General features: G+C 39.5%; 1 protein-coding gene across 4 annotated transcripts in view; it reads right to left on the bottom strand.

The window, feature by feature from the left end:
• Positions 1-20,570, bottom strand: part of sept7a (septin 7a) — a 34,860-nt gene that overhangs the window by 9,403 nt on the left and 4,887 nt on the right. For all 4 annotated transcript variants that reach the window (XM_043217818.1, XM_043217821.1, XM_043217817.1 and 1 more), the window contains exons 3-7: positions 19,732-19,834; positions 14,010-14,116; positions 2,939-3,039; positions 2,697-2,831; positions 756-873 (exon numbers count right to left, since the gene is read on the bottom strand). In XM_043217818.1, the coding sequence (XP_043073753.1) occupies positions 756-873; positions 2,697-2,831; positions 2,939-3,039; positions 14,010-14,116; positions 19,732-19,834 (564 nt within the window). The remainder of the gene's footprint in view (positions 1-755; positions 874-2,696; positions 2,832-2,938; positions 3,040-14,009; positions 14,117-19,731; positions 19,835-20,570) is intronic.

The raw sequence follows: 20,570 nt of genomic DNA, 5'->3' as shown, positions 1-20,570 counted from the left end.
GCGCTCTCAGGCACCACAGGTGCAAATGTTTACACGAAGGCTATTAAAAATAATTATATTATATAATTATATTAAATGTTAAGATGTGTTAAAATATATTGTTTTGCGTGTATCCTTTGAGAAGGCAATCCCAGATCCTACACTTTCATTTATTTACAAAAAAATATGAATAACAACATTTAAAAACTATTAATATTAATAAAATTAATATTTTAATCAATATTGTACACACACATACATGATATTAATTGGAATGCACAAAAAAATAAAAATGTCATTTGCTGTAATGTCTCACACTGATGCAGAATTCTTAAATACTGCTATTAAAAATGTGAATATCCCCGTTTCTTTTTGTAACCGCCTGCATTTTTCTAATATACTCGGTTGCATTGTTACATTCGTCAAATAACTTCTTGTTCAAAATATTTGCAATGATGTGAATTTAAATGATTTAGCAACCTGCGCTGCATAATTTAAGTAAACTATTTTGAAACTGCCGAATGTATACATCTATGAAATGCCATCCCATTTATTGTTAAATACTAACCAATAACGTGCCTGTATTTACATTTAATGCCACTAACAATGCACTTTGGATTCACTCACATGGCAAGAACATTAATCCCCTTTACAGCCAGATTATGACTAAGGATTATATGTGAAAATGTGAAAATATTTTTATTGGTGGATTTCATTGGGAGAAAGCCTCAAATCTGCAGCTACTGAGTTAGGTGTTAGCTCGCCATCACACTCACCTGCTTCTTGAACTGCTGGCACTCCTCTGGAGTCAGTGTGTCTGCTTTGGCGATGAGTGGGATGATGTTCACTTTTTCATGTAACCGTTTCATGAACTCAATATCCAGTGGTTTCAGTCTGCCGGACACAGAGAGAGTGTGTGTGAGGGTTTAATGTTTCAGACTAAACGCAAGGGATCGCATTCACACTGCTGTTTGGCAGCTTGGCTGAACTTATAGCTCGGCTTGTAGTGAAGCCACATGCGCTGCAAGAAGAGCGATAAATAAACGGCAGGAAAATCATGAGGTCAATGTGATGTTCACAGCTTTGGCCATTATACAGGTGAAAAACGTTGTCTTAACTAAATCGACGTTGCATTTTATTATACTGATATTCAGAGGAACTGGGAGGTGGAAGTCAAAGGAAGGATTAGTGATTTTTGACATCTCGTGTTTTGAATATCACTTAAATATAAATGTGTGACGTGTACAATTTCTGAAAATGTAGCTGGTACTTTCCTGTGCAAAACGGGCCATGCTGGGGGTTTCTAAATGTCGGCCAAAACATTGCTACGGGGTTGCTCAAGTGTTTGTAAAAGGAGATGCTATATGGTTTCTAGAGTGTTTTTAAGTGGATTACTAAAGTAGTTTTAGCAAATAGCTACTATATGTGGTTATGTAATGGCTCAAATCAAAAGAGTTAAAATCCATAAAAATCCTTGTCCCTAGGTTTGGCTCAAGGCCTTCAACCAAACCAAAGCAAACAAAAATACTAAAACCAAATCAAAACAAAACATAAAAAAACTTTCAAAAAGCCAAACAAGAAAAAGCACCGAACCAATAAGAAAAACAAAAACAAATCAAACAGACAAAAGACACAAAACAATACGAATCACTTTTTAAGAGCCACCAAACAAAAACCACTAAACCAAACCAAAACACTGAACAAATCAAATCAAAACATAAAACACTTTGAAAGGCAAGAAAACAAACCATCACACAAATCATTCAAACCAAAGAAAAAATGCACCAAAACAAACAATACCAAATAATCTAGCCAAAAAAAAACTATACAAACCAAAACAAAACAATACAAAACGATCACTTCAAAAACCACCACACAAAAACAAACAATTAGGATAGAACCAGTCAAATCAAAAATAAAATGCATCAAACTATCAAACCAAACCAAACAAAACACTAATACGGCAAACATTACAAAACATAAACCATCCACCAGACAAACTAAACCAAAAACAAATCTTAACACATCAAACCACCCAAACGAAAAACACGCAACTACAATCAAAACAAAACACACTTCTCTCAACTTGTCTCATTGTTTGTGATATCAAAAAGAGGTTTGTTCCTCAAGCATGAGCGATCTGTACTAAATAGTCTTGTGTTTTCCTAACTTCTCAGTGTTCCCTGACTTCCTGCATGCGCAGAAAAAAAACAAACAGAGCATGACTTTGAGCCACAGAAACAATCGGTGTGAGAGAAAAAGAGAGAGGAAAAAAAAGAAAAGAGCATTCCTAACCAATTCACGCACGCCAGAGAACTTTGATTTAGTTGGATGAGTGTAAGATTTAGATGAGATGCAACAATACAAGTCTGAAGACGACTTCGACAACGCTGACACTGCAGTAAATCCTGATGTGCTTGGCCTCACTTCTAAAAGCCCCTCCGCTGCAGAAACACAAGCAGCGCTGTACGTACGTGAACTTTTTTTTGCACATAGCACTGGTGCTACAGAAGCTGAAAGTTTTGTAGCATAGGCAAAAACAGACGTGGCACAAGTTTGGGCTGGGTGATACGGCAAATATTATTTCTCTATCGTAAAAGAAATAGGGAGTAGATTTGAGTTATTTTTGTATCTTATCTTTTAAGTTTATGAAATGTACAAAAAAAAAAAAAAAAAAAAAAAACATTCAGGGTTTGTGTGCATTTAATGCTGCCTACCCATGACCAGAGGGGGCGATGAAGTACAGACAGCTGTGCACTCGGCTGTCGGGCATCTGGCGGCGATTGACACGGGACTCAGCGTTGAGGTAGTCCTCAAACTTGCTGTCGATGTGATCGATGACGGGCTGCCAGCTTCAAGACACACAACCGACGATTCAACAACATGCAAAAGTAACATAAACAAAGCAGCCATCCTTTTTTATTAAACACCAACAGGTTCTAGGTGACTTGACGCTTACCAGTTACTGTTATCCACAGCATCTCCAAACCCTGGTGTGTCCACAATAGTGAGCAGCAGCTGGACTCCACCCTCTTTAATCAGTACCTTGGACTGCTCCACCTAAAATAAAGAAAGAAAGAAATAAACAACTACAAGCCAAACACAAAAACAACACATAATAAAGTTATGTTATATAAAAAGCTTTACTAAATACATAAATTATGAAAAACAAAAAATTGTTACTTTTAATATTTAATTTTTTTTATTATTAATTAAATTATCTGTCTCTCTCTCTATATCTCCATCTAGCTCTATCTCCATATCTCTATCTATCTCTATCTCCATAACTCTAACCCCATATCTATATCTATATATATATCTAGTATTTTTAATTGTATGTAGCCACTTTGTACTCAAAAACCAACAGGCTAAATGCCTTTCTCGAATGCCAGATTTAAACATACGATCTGGAAGCTAACATTGGTTGACAAGCTACCTGTGTACTAGGTATGAGGTGTTCTTGTTAAAATGTTGTATTGAAAATCATTACAACGATCATATAACAAAATAAGAAGTCAGAAAACCCTAGGTTTCCTGTGGGGTAGATATTCGAACAGCATGAGGGTCAACACTGGTGACAAGCACATATGCTCAGGTTTCCATTCAATCGTGAAGTCAATACCAGGGCCTGCAGGGCTCAAAACAACCATTTAGAGGTTTTCTGTGCACATTTAAGAGCAGTCCAAAAGGGAAAGCAAAGCCAGGACACTCTGAACACTTTACCTACATTAATGTGGAACAGCTGATTTAACCTATTATTCAACTTTGGCATGAGACTGGACATGAACGGTACCTTAAATCATATGGAGAAACTCTATTGTACTCCACTTGACTGGCCTCACATCACATTACGTGGAGCTTTAAGTGGATGGATCATATTTTCTAAGCCTTTAAATATGTTGTGAAGCAGTCGGTGCTCAACAGATTCAGCCCACATGTGTGCAACCTCAGCTAAAACGGGCTCAAGCCCACACCTTACCATGTGCAGCATGAAGCGGCTGCGGTCTAAGACTGTGGCTTCTGGGTTTGGGTTGTTCAGTGCCGCATTTTATGATTTCCTCCTAAACGGCCCTGGCAGCTCAGACGGACACCACTGAGCCCAGCGCAGGACACTCATTTCATGAAGCACGCCCTCCAAAAAAGACACTTGGCCGGCGACGTCTACCAAACAGCTGGGATGGAGGAGCTACACACATCCTGAACGGAGGCTGTTTTTAGAGAGCGTGCAAGTTCAATCTTGATGACTTCATGGTCCAAACAATAAATGGTCACGATCCATTCTCCTTCATGTTGTGTTACAATCATTGATGACTACCATGATGACTATCTTCCACAGAATACGCAGTGTTTGTTTTGCAAAGCTCTTTCATAAATTGCACAACCAAACGTCAAATCAGTGGCTGACCAATGTAGCGGCCATTACTTTATTTTTTACCAAGCTCTACACGTAAATGCTCAATGGACTTGCATAATATTTAACCTATTTAAACACATTCTGCTAGTATGTACTGATCTGATCCTCAAAGCATGGACTGGCTTTATTAAAATTGAAAAAGACTGTGTTCAATTGCATTCAATTTAAGAAAAGAAACTAGCATGAGCTTGAAAAATCATAAAGGCAAGTAAGTTTAATTTCTGGGTGAATATCTTCCTTCTAAATATGCTCTCTGCCCCTCAGGCATCATAAAAGTGCCCTGCTAAGGAAAAAAACGGGTAACTTGAGAGCGCACTGGCAAATCCTGCTACATTTCTTTCTTCTCAGTGGAAGTGTTGTTTTCAAAACCATTAGCGCTAGCCGAGAGGCCGCGGGGATGTTTTGGAAACATGAGCGAGATGATGTGCTGAAGCGTCCGTGCAGCCACCGCAGATCTGTCATTCTGTAAATTACCAACTCCACAGAAACGGGGAAAGAAAAAAAAGTGAGAAATGAGGCCAAGAATGCAGGAGAAGTGGCTCCATCAGGAGGTGGTCAGCTGTGGAATGCTAACAGTGCTTCAGCGGGAGAGCTGCGGGACGGGTGGAGGATCCCTGAATCTTCTGACTCTGACCTCTGACACTCACTGCTAGCACTGCATTATCATCTTTAAACTTGTGCCTTTTTAAATGTAAAACAATAAAATGCCTGCCCCCTCACAGCAACATCAAAGAGGGTCAAAGAGTTTTTTTCTAGACAACTAGTCAATTAGTTGACTATCATGACCTCTCTTTACCACTGCTATTAAAAGTGTGCAACCCATCCTGCTCCATTAGAGCTCTGTATATGAAAGATACTTCAAATCATGAAGCCTATGAATGTATTACTATGCAGATAATGTCACTGAAATCCTTCACCTACTAAAATAACTGTCTAAAAGAAGAGATTAATTTGGACTGACGTGAACACTGATTTCACCGTGCTTCAAGGAATTCTTTTCTGTGATGAAACAGCAGTAAAAGAGGCATCCGCCGCAGAGGTGTACCGCAGCACATTTGGGGTGAAGTTTGGGTTGGCACGGCAAACACTGGCGCTTTTAATGGAAAGTGCATAGACAGAAAGCACTTTAAGTGAGATTTATCACCCTCCGAGACACCTTGTTCACCACCTGCCTTGTAAAACGGTCCAAACGACACACCTTGCCCCAATGGCAAACCTATAAAGCCCTCTCTGACTTCCTCTGTCTGTACAGCTGACCACACTGGTTTCCATCAGACACACAGTGCTCATTTCATCACAACAGTTTGTCGCTAAAAGGCAAAGCAAACCACAGTAAAGAAGTTAAATGTCTGAGAAAGGAGCAGAAGTTCTCCACTCTGCACTTGCTCTAAATAAGAAAAAAAAATGCAACAGTTCTCAATTCTACCTACAATTTGCTTTGCACACACAAAAAAAGGCAATAGCTTGTGGAATCTGAAGATCTGAATAAAAAGACAATCTGACTAGTGCACCAGACAGCAGCCTACTGAGGTTAAAACAAGTCACTGAATTTGGAAAAAGTTCATAGCCTTGAATCTTCGGAAGGTGTTTAAAAGAGAAGTGACTGAAGATTGGTGTGAATTTCCATGAGCAGTAATTATCGAAGCAGAAGCCGTGGTCCTGAATTTGGTTCAAGCGCATCATTTCAAAAAGGCTTTACTTCTCTAAGCATGATCCAATTCCTCTCAATAAAGCGTGCCTACATGACTCATTTCAACAAATGAGCTGTTTTGGTTGAAGTGCTCACAATACTGTACTGTAAATACCCAAGTATATTTTTTCTTTAATTCAAATTTTTCTAATGTATACAGTCTATTTAGAAAGCCTCATGCTTGTCCAGTATCTGCGCTATTTTACTCCAAGAGTTCAAACAAAAATGTCCTTCTACTCAAAAATGTCTTTGAAACAAAAGTTGCGGATACCTCATAACCTGTTGTTGTTGTTCCGTCTCTTCGGTTTCATTTTCTACTGAGGCTGGGAAAAAAGAGGTTTCAAGATGCACTTTTGACAAATTTGAGTTCCACGTTTTTAGAGTGGAGTGTATTGTGGGAAAAACGAGCACGACCTAGTGAAATACAATACTAAAAGGGATTTGAAATACAGTGCTGAGGTCCAAAAGTGAAACTATTGCAAGTAAACTTCAGGTACACTTTAAATACCCTGCATTTAAAACCTGATATTATATAAAGCAGGATTGCTGGGATAGACGGTATTAGCGGTGATACAGGTTATCACGTCGATCAATAAGGATTGTTTGATCTCTGCATTATAGGGTTGCGACGGTCTAACGTTCAAAAGCATGAGTTTTCAAACATCCCAGCATATTAAAATGGTTTTGAAGTCATAACATGATATACTTATACTATTTCTTTCGGAAATGGCAGTGATATGTATTTATGTATTTCATGTCTCGCACCAAGTGCACCGAGGTATGTTAGGCCACGATTTCCCTAATTTCCCTGGGCACCGAATTACCCAAAGGCAAGCTGCGGTCTTGAACTTGGCTCAAGCTAGTTTGACCAAAAGGATGCTTTGCTCCAGTGCAGTTTGGCATTTGTTGACCACCAAAACTTTGAGCCAGACGGGTCCACTTGAAATTCAGGAAACCCAATCTGCTCTATTCTCACTTTCCTTCCACACCCTTCAGAAAGGATGGCACACATTAACTCGCTCAGCCTGTAGACACAACATTTTGGTAACACGTGGTGAATTTGAAGTTGAAGTGTTGCTTGCAGAGTGAAACGTGTCCTATATGATATGGAAGCATGCAGTGACATGTAGATGACGGAGCAGCGCTGTTACCCAGCTATGCTGAGAAACCAGAAAGACAGCCCTCTCCTTCCTCTCCATATAGAAAAGTAAAGAGAGACACGCTGAAACTGAAAAACATTTAGCCGGGTCTGACAGAGAAACTGGTGCCGTGACGTCTACTAGAGCACGAACTGCTGTTTTAATTATCCGTTGATTCACGAGACCGTGTCAGTGTTTGGAAAGGGATAAAGGGCTTGATGTTCACCTGATCATAACCTGCCTTTGGCAAAAAAACCACAAGACTAACACAGTCAATGCACTTCCTTCCAAGACTTCCTGTGTGTGATTTTTTAGTCTCCCGCCTGCAGACCTGCGAGCTTCGAACAACACCAGAGACCACGAGCAACTCCAGCAAGCAGAAAACATACATGACTTTCTCACGACTCTTCCAGCCGTTCAGATCGTTCTCATTCATTTTATATAAAATCATCGCAACCGATTACCAAAGCTACTAAAAATGTAGAGTTAAGCAATATTGCAAATAGTCACAATGTTACATGATGATTTAAAAACACAAATGCAATAAATAGTTAGCAATATTTCACAGTGCCCATGTGACTCAACAGACAGCTAAAGAGCATGTGATTGTTTCTTAAGGTTAAAAGTCAAACACACCTCTTCTTCATATGTATAATCACTCATGCACTTTATTCCCTCACATGACATCGGGGAATAAAAACGGATAACAAAATGTATAAAAATTAAAAAGCTACAACTATACAGTTTTAACATTATATTTTGGATATTTATGACACATGAGTGTTTATTTTGGACACACGTGTTATGATTCTGTCCGATGATAACCTGTTGTTTTCTCATCATTTCAGGCCGTTGTTTCAGGCAGTCAAAAGCAGAAAGACTGATCTGAGGTAATGAGGGGGTGTGATCGCCCGTCCCGTATCTTACCAAACAATTCCACATCACTGACATCATCCTGATAATGACACCACACCAGTGTAATCGCTCCATGAGAACATCTCTGGCTTCATAACCGTCTGTGAGCGGACTACACCGAGCAGGTGGAGCAGAAAAACCAAACTTGTTCTTCTTTGTGTGTTGATGGAAAAAGTGACAGCAGTCGCTCAGCCACAAAGCAGCTGGCGTGGGCCGCGGTCTTCTCACCTGACCTGACGCAGGTTAGACGTCTCGAGAAACTAGCAGATGTATTGTCAGAAATAGTAGCTGGAACCGAGCCACTTCAGAGCATCATCGGCACCAGCCCTAATTAAGCTATTAATATGGGATGTGTTTTAAAGTCAGCACTAATCCACATTTGCAGTGCATCTGGTAACTCAACAATAACCTTTTTTCAGACTTAAAAGGATTAAGGATTAAGGACTTTAGACAATTAGTGGTTTAGACATGCATTTGAGGTAACTGGGTATAGAAAGAAAAAAAGTACATTTAAAACAACAAAAAAGTAAGATCAGTTGGATTTGAGGCCATGAATGTCTGACTGAGCTAACAAGCATTACATTTTGATTAAAAAAATTATAATAAAACAATACAAAATAAAAACTCTGGGAAGGAAAAAATAAAAACAACAACAAAAGAGTGAAAATAGTATTGAATTGAATACTGAAACACTGAAAACTTTTTACATTTAAAAATAAAACACTGACATAATGCTTCAAAATATTACGAGAGCGAGAGGAAAACTGAATGCAAGTGTGTGTTATATCAAAAGCAACTTTCTAGAAAAATGACTGTATTTTAAAGATTTTAATTAGCATCACATGCACTGACCAGAGACATGTATTAAGTTAAATGTGGATGTAATTTTAATAATGCGATTAATCGCATCCAATGATAGCGATTAATAGTTTAACAGCACTATTAAATACATCCATTTATTTCAGCACAAATTTTAATACTATAAAATAACACGTAAATGTCGTGCGCTTGGCCTAAAGACAAACTCCTGCCACGCGAGTGACCACAGGACAATGCCAAGCCTATAAAGCAGATCTCAGTAAACAAAGTGAACCAGAGAGAGATGATCAAGAATCTCTCCTCGGACTCTGATATCAGATGAGCACAGGTATGAAGGTCTGGGCAGATCGCCTCGGCTCTCAACACACTCGTATATCTGGCCACTTAAGTCTGCACTGCTTCATTTAATACTAGCGTTTCATTCCGAGCGCTGTTCACTCACCGACGATTAGCAGTATTGACAGACTGCTCGAGTTTAATACAAACAGACAAACTGCTGTATTGAGAGATTGAACAGACAAACTCACACTCCTCTTTCAACCTGTCACAACGGATTCATGTTTCAATGGCACACAGATCCAGTTACAGCGCTGCCAACACTTTAAATAAACAACATAACTACTCCGAATGAGCACTTCCCCTCACACACACACACGCATGCACGCACAGGCAGGCCTAAAATAGTCAGGACACTGGTGCCAGACCACAGACTGGGTGGTTAGTGTGTGCCATGCCCCATATCATAATCACAGCCCCACACACACACACACACACACACACACACACACACACACCCTGAGGTCGCCGGTTTGACAAGACTTACGCAACACTGTGAGAAACGACAGCGATGAAGATTCTCTTCCTCCTCCTCATGCACACATCACATTGTAACATACTGATTCTCTGACTCACTTCCCAGAATTCTCAGCGGCAACAACCACACACAAGTTCATTGTTACCGAGCAGGACAGAACAGAGAGCAGAGATACGATCAGACTGATCTGACAGCAGAGGCTTCAGATTCTTACACTGGCATTTCATCAGAACGTGAACTCATTTCACACGCTTACCAGCACAGGTAGGAAGACTGACTCTAAAAATAAAAAGAAATTGTGCTAGTTTTCAGCTAATCAAAAAAACTGCAGTTTAACAGAGATTATCTGGAATGCACAATGAAAAAAAAATATGATTGTAGTATGGTTTTTATATTATATATAAAATGCAAATATTAGTGCTGTCAAATGATTAAACTGCATCCAAAATAAAAGATTCTGTTTACATAATATATTTTTGTGCACTGTGTTTATTCATTATGTACATCTAAATACACACATACTGTATATATTTTGATGAACATACATACACGTAGACACTTTATTAGGTACACCTTACTAGTACCCGGTTGGACCCTCTTTTGCCTTCAGAACTGCCTTAATCCTTCGTGGCATAGATTCAACAAAGTACTGGAATCATTCCTCAGAGATTGGTCCATATTGACATGATAGCATCACACAGTTGCTGCAGATTTGTCGGCTGCACATCCATGATGCGAATCTCCCGTTCCATCACATCCCAAAGGTGCTCTATTGGATTGGGATCTGGTGACTGTGGAGGCCATTTAAGTACAGTGAACTCATTGTCATCCAGAAACCAGTCTGAGATGATTCGCGCTTTATGACATGGAGCGTTATCCTGCCGGAAGTAGCCATCAGGAGATGGGTACACTGTGGTCATAAAGGGATGGACATGGTCAGCAACAATACTCAGGTAGGCTGTGGCGTTGACATGATGCTCAATTGGTACTATTGGGCCCAAAGTGTGCCAAGAAAAAATTCCCCAAAACATTACACCACCACCAGCCTGAACCGTTGATACAAGGCGGGATGGATCCATGCTTTCATGTTGTTGACTCCAAATTCTGACCCTACCATCCGAATGTTGCAGCAAAAACGAGACTCATCAGACCAACGTTTTTCCAATCTTCTATTGTCCAATTTTGGTGATCCTGTGTGAATTGTAGCCTCAGTTTCCTGTTCTTATATATATATATAATTAACTTGGATTAACCAAATAATTACCTGTCAATCTTTCAGGGTTAAAAGGTTTGTGCAGAGGTCTTACATGCAGGTCCCTATAGATGCATTACATATCCCTTTATAATCACATTTATAAATAGATACTTGCTGTAATCTTTTAATAGATCAGCAATTCACAATTAAAATTAAAAAATGATCAAAGTGATTTCTGTGCAGATGATTTCTGTTATGTATTGTAGTGCTTGTTTCTTCTTCAGAGCAGTGTTTTAATCAAAGCGGTATTTCTCTCCATCAATCTGCACATTTAGAAATCAGACCGTAAGGTGGTTGCCATGGTTACTACTTTTATAAGTGGGTGTAAGTTAGAGAATTATGCGTGTTAATAACACTCTTCATCTGTCAATTCGTTTGTATGCGTTTATGGGCGGATTTTGACCTTTCCAATAAGGCAGATGCACTGGTGTGTGACTGTAATTAACGGTTGCCTCTTGCTGTTCACGTCTGCTGTAAAACAGCATATCATGTCATTCATTGGTTCAGATCATCAGCCGAGAGACTGCAGTGACCAGCGCGTCTCATCACTGAAAACTAGTTTCTCTGAGATTAATCCACGCATAAATCTGATCCTTCACCTGATATGAGCCAAGGGCAACATGATATCAACACTGACCTGCTTTTACTACGGTACCACTGAAAGATTAGATCTATCAGCACAGACATTATCAAGCTCACAGGAGCATTATGATAAGAGATCGATGCGTTTAGCCAAAGGCTGCATGAATAACTAAAATAAAACCAAAACTGTAATATGGCTTACTGTGATTATTAAAACAAAACAGGCTGATATTTAATTTAAAAAAATGTGTAGTGTGAAGAATTGTAAGAATTTTCCATCAAAATAAAAAGACTGATTACTTAACATTTAAATAAATAAATAAATATTAATATATGTTGTAATTGTAAATTTAATGCAAAACCATTATTATTGTTATAATTATTAAATTGCAATTAAATATTGTTGTATATGAATTATTAATGTATTCTTCTATATTTATTATTAGATATGGTAAATATACAAGTTTACAATAGAAATTTCTTAAATTATTTTAAAGCCATATTCATATTTAACAACAAAACATTGCTCAAATTGTGCAGATCTGCAAAAAAAACAAAAAAAAACAAAAAACAACTAAAACCTAAAATGCCTAAACGTCAAAAACTAGATGAACTGATTTCTGTTGGACTGCGAATGATTTCAGTGCATCATGTGCAAACACATCTCTGTTCGTGACAGTCATATGAGTGCACAGTTACGTAATGCATCACACTTATCTCAATCAAGATAGCTGTTGTATGGCGTTTCACACAGCTGTGCAAATCTACAGAGTCTAAGATAAGAAAGTACCTCATGAAAGAGGTCCACAAAACCTCTAAGAGCTGGATCGTGTCTTAACGACTGCAAAAACACCTTAAAGTCTTGGCATTCTTCACAATAGCCGACGAACCGCATACCACAGAAGCCAGTGAGGGATGATGGGCCACACCTGGGCTTGACAGTGATCGACAGCGCCTGCCAATCCAGTTCTGATGTTCAAGTGACTGACAGCTGCAGGCCACTTCACAGAGAAATAGGAAGATACACTCACTCTAACGTGATGGGCCGCCACACCAAACCAAGGAGGGTAAGAGGTCTTAAATAAAGCTAAGGAGAGCGTTTAAAAATTATTAAGCTAGTTTGCGAATGTGATATTGATTTAATAAACAGTTCAGTTTAATACGAATCTGCGTTATCTGACTATAAGATGAAAACGGCCAAATAAACTAACAGCTCAGCCTCTATGCATCTCATGGCAAATACAGCGGTGTTTCATGTGCATTTAAACAAATCTAATGAGTCAGTGATTCAAAATTCACCCATTCATAAAGGCATCCACTTGATTAATTTATTAACAAATCAGCTGTCCAAACATTTAAATGAATGATTCAAGGATAAAATCAGCGATGTGCCGTCATTTTTAACCTATAATTTCAGTTATTTATAAAATTCAAAATGTTATATTCAAAAGATTATTGTTAACACGAAGTTATCACTTTAATTGTACTCATGCTCATTAAATGTCTGAAAATGTCCCTAATAAACCACGTTTGTGTTCTTCTGTGCCACCTCTGCAGTACAAATAATTTTTTATTAATACCAATTTCATGTGATAAATTATTGGTCTCATTGTACATCTTATCTCATTGTTTTAATTTAAAAAATGTAAGCTTATAAATATACATTTTTGAATTTGACTTAAGAACATATTTCTAATAAAATTAGAAAAATGCCATTTCAGTGGTAAAAAGTATATTGTTTTTGTTTGTGCTATAGCTTGTCATTCATTTATTCAATCTCATTTTATTATTTACTTGTCTTTTTTAGTTAAATTAAATCCTATGTGCACGTGATTCTTGAGGAGGACGGGGCGTGGTCATGGTCCTGCCGCCACAGCTGAAAAAGATCCTAGAGGAAACAGTGCTACGAGCTCCTAAGTTAAAAGTCTGATACTAGAGCAGATGCGAGAATACTGCTGATTTGGCAAGAGACTGCACTCCCCAGAAGACAGACTGAAGCGTATGCGATGCAGCTGCGAGAAACACTGCAGGAACCCATAAACAAGTTGCATTACAGCACTTTCAGTTCCATCCTCCTGAGGTTAATGGGTTTTTAAATGTGTTTTTGGTTAAACGCCTAACCTCATTTACTCCCTGGTAGCTTTCAAAGCCTCATTACGAGGGAAAATCTTTTTGAAGAGAGAGACTTGTCTGAAGCTTAATTGTAGTGATGCTCAAGTCATGTGACCGTAGTGTACTTCATTTATAGCCTACTTTTAGTGTTTTGCTTGTGTTTTGCTTGCATTTGTGTATGAATCAAACTAATCACAGAGCTCATTTTCTACAGTAATCCTAAAACCAATTCAAAATCCTAGTGGGTTTTTGTGGAGGGAATCATTGACGACGGTAAAGGCAGATCTTACCTGAACGGTTTTCTTGATTCTGTGAGAGGGTCCAGGGTACTCTGGAGAATACAAGTCTGTCAGGAACAGGGAGTTGATGAGCGTTGACTTCCCCAAACCTGATTCTCCTGCAGGACAGAGAACGAGAGGTTACGCCGGAGGTTTCAGGACATGACTCACTCATCACTTCTGTTGGACGCTGAACAATGAGTGGAATTTGAGTCTGCAGATTTCCAAAGAATCTGAACAGCCATCATTCACTCTGACTCCGCTTGTGTGTCTTCTCATTAAACATTTGTGGTGCCTGCTAAGGCTGTGGTCTTATGAAATTTGTTTCATTTCATTTTCCACATTTTACCATTTTCTGAACTCTGTTCACCCGAAAGTTTAACAAAAATGAAAATGACCTCATGATTTAGTCATCCTAAAGCCATCCTAGTTGTACATGGCTTTCTTACGAATACAACAGACGTTATATATTAAAAAAATGTGCTCTTATATATGTGCTTTATAAATGGCAGTGAATGGGTGTTGAGATTTTGAAGCCCAAGAAAGTGCATCCATCCATCATAAAAAAATTCCACCATTCACTGCCATTTTAAAGCTTCATTATAAAGCCAATGAATTCATAAAACAGTCAAAATGTTCATCTTACAAAATGTAAAAAAACCCAAAACACATTAAGTGTTGCAAACCAGTTTAATAATTTACATAGAGCCCTACTTTTGACTTTTAATTGACAACAATTTTATTGGATTCAATCATTCGGTTCTCGTTTTGCTGAAATCATAGGCCCCTATAAGGCCCCAAATCCACAAAATGCAGCTCTTGGAAAGCCTGGGATGCTGCCGTTTTTCAACTTAACTCAAAAAACAGGAAACTAGTCTGGAGGGGTGGCATAATGTGATCGACTCCGACATTAACTTATATGGGGTCGTTCCCTGCCTGCGAGTCTGGGAAAGTGCAGACGGCATCAGAAATGTGTGGAATTCCATGAACCACAAGAGAATACAACTATTTAGCAGGACAGACGAAGGGAAATCTAAACAGTCTGAAACGCGGACTGTATGATAAAGTACAAACCAGGAGAAGAACCAGAGAGCATGTCGAGAACCAAGACAAACAGAGATGATGTTCACAAGACATTATAAACTTTATTAGCGGTGTTTGCCAAGACAAGCATCTATTTCACCACTGCCCATACTTAACCTTTAACCCTCGGCCTTTAAACCTTTAAGTGTTCAACTCGTCCAGCACAGTTTTTTTAACTGGCTTAAGAAAAAACAAAACACATTTTCGAAACTTATTTTTGTAGGAGTTATAGAAACTTCTGTTGAAGCTGGTTGCCTTAAAATGAAGTTATATTATATTGCTTGCACTAGTCCGCATATAACTGACTATTTAGCATTTACCTTCAAAATCCAATACCACTCCAGCAAGCACCAGCAATCTCGACTGAAAACCCAACATTTTCTTCATGTTCTTAAAAAAAACAAAACTCCACCCTGTTAAACAAATATATCGCTGACATTTGATTTCCACACACTTCCACTGCTTCTTCACAATGCATAAGCCTCCAACAACAAGTGACTTTTTCACAGAACAATTCCGTGTGCGATTCATCAGCTGGATGCATGGCGACGTGGTTCCTGTAAGGCTTGGAAACAAAGAGGACAGTGTGAAGGAAACTGGGTGCATGTTGGCACAGAGCAACGCTGGGCTTCTCTCCTGACCTTTAACAAGTGCCCAGCCCTGCGCCACTTCCACAGCCCGTAAAACACAGAGAGAAAAAGCTTCTTTCAAATCCTAAATGTTTCCAGAAGGGCAGAACAACAGCGACCTCGCCATCACTCATTGCCTGGAGAGATGCAAAAGCAATCGCTATCGTTGAGCAGAATGAAGAAAAGTCCTACAGGATTTATTTTGCTTGCTGAATGAGGTTTTTGAAACGGGCCTGTGGTCTTGTGAAAACAGCGAGTGAAATACGGTCTTCTTTAAAACGTCATTATGAATTAGGGAAACAACAAAAGCAGGCGAGGCAAGCGGAGGAGAGAAGCAGGCACTGGGACGCACTCCTGCCATTCTCTGGAGTGAAATCAGCGCAGCGGAGAGACCAGAAAAACAGCCACGACGGTGGAGTTACTGCTGGGAGACATATGATCCTGAATGCAGGCCTGCCAGAGTGAAGAATTTCCCTGCTGGAAGAAATTCACATAAAAAGCAGAAGATCTCGTGGAATTATCGTTTTTAATAATATCGTAACGTGCAGCTGCTTGAGGAAACTCATTTAGCACGAACGCTTTAAAGGGATAAACGTCACTCCAAAAATGTTCTTTTTTCTACAGTGGAACACAAAGTAGATGGTTTATTCCACACAGCTGTTGGAAATCTCCAAAAAATAAAAATGCTGCTGCAATGATAACGTCATGACCGTCTTGATTAGAATTGCAGAAAGTTTCAAGAACTGCTCCCATGAGCCGTACGAACGACTCCATGAATCTTCTTTATACTTTTTGCAGCTCCACAGCATCCATTACTATTCACTTTTATTGTATAGAAAGAACAATTGTGAATAATCTGCTGCTGCTTCTGAGTTCCAGCCAAAACTCAAAATGAATAAAATGGCAAGAATCTTCTCAGCTGTAAACATGTTATATGTTGGAATGGTTGCCATGTGTTGAATTTTTAATTTCTTCTTTCTTTGCACATAAAAAATATTCTCGCAGCTCCATTTGCTACAACTGAACCACTGATGTCACTTGTTTTGGACAGTGTCAGTAACATTACGGTCAGTGAAGGGTCAGAAAGCACTTGGATTTCATCCCAAAAATCTTAATGTGTGTTCTGAAGATGAATAAAGGGTTTGGAACGACACGCTATTAATGAAAGATTTTTCATTTCTGGGTGAACTATCCCTTTAAGAAAACTCACTAGTTGGTCTATAAGTCGATATTTAAATTGAAAAAACATAACTACAGCAACTTGAGCATTTAGTGCAGAAAACGACAAACGTTTTTTTAGTCTAACTGACCATAATGTGAGCAAGTCTACTAGGAAACCAAATTGGACTTTTTAGCTCAAAAACTGCCACTACAAGTGCATATTGTGCATGACTTTAATCTTTTATTCTTATCTCATGAAGCGTATGTGAAACACTAAGCCCTCAAAATGAAATAATGAGGAACCACAAGACAACACAATTATGAAAGGTGCTGTTTCACTTTGTGTGGCAGAAACAATAGACCTTTGTTAACTACAAATATGCATAAAAGCTAAATAGCAGTGTTAATATTGCGAAAAACTATTTATGATTGGTCAGTTTATCCTGTTTGCTTGCCACTGACAGATTTGGCGAAAAAGTACATTCTGGTTTTATATAGAAAGAAAGATATACAGGTTTAGAAAAGCATGAGGTTGAGTAATTGACAACAGATTTTTGGGTGAAGTTTTCCTTTAAGTAGTTTTGCTCTGAATCACTCCACGCTAGGGATCTGAGTGTGTGTAGAGGACAGAAAGAGAAACAGAGATGTGACTGAGCAGAAGGCTTAGCATTTTAACACCAGAGCTAATTACAGAGTCCTTCATTGAACTCTGCCTAAAGAATGATGACAGATCAGGGCTTTCCTGTCAGCCGCCCAAAAATGCAAAAACTGCGGTATCTGTAACCCGCCCAGTCTCTGCGCATTACGAAATTCTCTGTTTGTGCCGTGTCAAATCCTTACAGGCCTGCCCCGAACAGATGAAGAACGACACACAACACGCATTCATCTAACCGACATTACTGAACACACTCCTCAAACACTACAATCCACAATCTAAACAAGAGGCGCCGAGTGTTACGGAAAGCCGGAGCAGAGAGAGGTGAGAGTCCTGCCACTGGAGCAGCTCAGCCCCAAAGCCCACCAGGAGGACCGGAGAGGGTCCGGCGCTTCCTTTAAAGGAAATGTCCCACAGCTGTGTAAACCAGGGGAGTTTATTTCAGAGGAACTCCCCATCGCATGACAGGGGCGGTGGGAGCTGGGAAGCAGGAAAAGGAGGGACAGAGTTTACTACGAACTTCCTAAAAGCTTTCACTGACATGAGAAAGAGCAGATGAGAAAGAGCAGCAACTAATAGGTGTAACTGTAAGTGTTACCGGCCAATCATAATTCAGTATGCAATTCAGAAGATCAATAGTATCGGTATGCAAATAGATGTAATTCAGAATGCAAATAAATATCAAATATTGCAGTCTGTTTACTGATTGAGTGCAATAAAGGTCAAATCAAAAAACGGCGAGCAAACCTAAATCTGAAATGATATGCAAACCATTTCAAGATTATACATACACTGTTGCTGTCCAAATACTGTAAAAACTTAACATGTGGAAGACAAACCATCATTTTTCAGCAAAACTTAAAGCTAATAATCCTTAACACTGACAATAAACAAATCTAAAGAAGGGAAAAGAAAGAAGAACAGACTTCAATGCCTCTACACCCGCCAAGATCAAGGCCAATCCTTACAAGCAGCTGGTTAATCATTGGTAAATATTGACTTTAACCAGCCTCATGACTCTATCCTACTATCAGACAACAGACAAGTCTGAAACCATAGACAACCACGGGGTCCATCCCACCGAGAACAACAACAACAGCAACATCTGGGTCTTCATCGTCCAATGAGAGAGAGAGAGAGATAGCTGGAAGTGTTTGACAGCACTGCACTTCTTCAATTACTATGCGATTCTAATTACACGCTGTACACCAAATTGCCATCTAAAAGCTCGTTTCCTGCCCAGCGTGCAGCACAGGGGGAAACTCCAGGGCGTAGCTGCTCCCAAAAATCCCATGGAGATGGAATTCGGGAATACAGTCAGAAAACACCGCTTCGGCTCTGAGGTGACCCCAGGTGGGCGTCGGGGGCCAGTCTGAGGCTCGAAGAGCTGAAGGTGGAGGTAGATACGAGTCCTCAGGCCAAGCCAAATGAATGGGATTACAGGAAACTTCCCACCCACTAGGCCACGCTCACACACACACACACATTCCAGAGGAGGGGGAAAAACCCCAGGTCCATGGGAGAATGGGAAGCACATTTGTTTTGAATGCTCATTTCTTCGAGCCCTGCTCTCTGGTTCCGTTCTTCCATGTGAAATCCATCAGTGATGCATTTCAGCGCACAGCTGCCAGCGCCTGGCATGAAGCGGCCCGCATGAAACCGTATACCGCTAGACACATGAGCGCATATAATCCACATAGCGCTGCAGGCTGGGTCAACAGCCCTCCGTTTCTGACCCTGTTTTCATTAACGCTTCGCTCATGCTTCTGTCCGTTTGTCGCAAACCTCAAAAAGGAATACAATCTGCTTTTAAAAGCACTGTTTGCGCAAAAATGACAGTTTAGGCATCATTTATTTGGCTTGTGAAAAAAAAGTCAAGAAGTAATTTAGCAGGCTGTTCATGCTACTCCTTTCTACGCAACAAGTAAGGGAATGAGGACTGTCCGGCTATTACATTTTATTGTGTGATCCACAGAAGTCGTCATACTGGTCTGATAATGTAAAATGATGACTAGTTTCTTGTGTGGGAGAAAAAAAGCTCAACACTTTGAAAAATGAATCAAAGGTCTATTGGAGAACGCAAAAAAAGGCCATTGCAGGCTTTAGTTATGAGTGCTCTCGAGTGACACGTGAGCTTTCATTTATAGTAAAGAAAGGAAATCAATGGCCAGCAGTCAGTGGGATAAACAGGACAGAAGATACTCACCAACGACCATTAGAGTGAATTCGAAGCCCCTCTTCACAGACTTTCTGTACACTTGGTTGGGGAGATTTGCGAACCCCACGTACCCCTCAAGGTTCTTCTGTTGCTGTAGACCAAAACCAAACACAGTCAGTGGCTTTAGCAGGCTTGACTGACAAAACACTACAAGTGAGAAACACGTAGGCGGCCATCTGTCACAACCGCACAGGGTTTCGCATTTTCTTATGAAAATGACGGTATGCATGCTTACAAAATAAAAACCAAACGTGATACTCTGGACACCAGAAATGGCTTTAACTAAAAGCCAACTTAAACACCTTTTCACACCGAGACAGATGTTTATCTTAAAAGGGTTACTTCACCCCAAATTAAAACTCTGTCATTAATTACCCTCATGTCGCTCCAAAGCCGTAATTTACTCAACCATTCTTATTCCCTCAGTTACGTCTTCCACCATTATAGAGAGTATCACAACACATGCGTGCTCATTACGTCGTATATGTTAAAGCGTGCGTATTCAACGCTCTCCAAAATAGCAAAAGATGTAACTAGAAGTATGGCTGAGTAAATTATGTTATTTTTGTTATCGTAGCAACACAAATCTGAAGTTGAGCTACTGATGTTGACCGTTTTCCCGATGTATTTACTGTGTTTCTGGAGCTGGGAACATTTCAGCAGTGTTGCAGTCTGTGGAGGATCTGAGAGCTCTCAGATTTCATCAAAAATTCAATCAGACAAAGGTCTTGTGGGTTTGGAACGAAATGAGGGTGAGCAAGTAATACATTTTTATTTTGCAGTGAACTAACCCTTTAAATCTGTACTCTTGTATTTGGTATTATGGG

The sequence above is a fragment of the Puntigrus tetrazona genome, chromosome 19 (genome assembly GCF_018831695.1).
Source record: "Puntigrus tetrazona isolate hp1 chromosome 19, ASM1883169v1, whole genome shotgun sequence".
Taxonomy (NCBI): Eukaryota; Metazoa; Chordata; class Actinopteri; order Cypriniformes; family Cyprinidae; genus Puntigrus; species Puntigrus tetrazona.
Note: the sequence above shows the minus strand (reverse complement) of the source record. Positions and strands in the feature narration are given on the sequence as shown.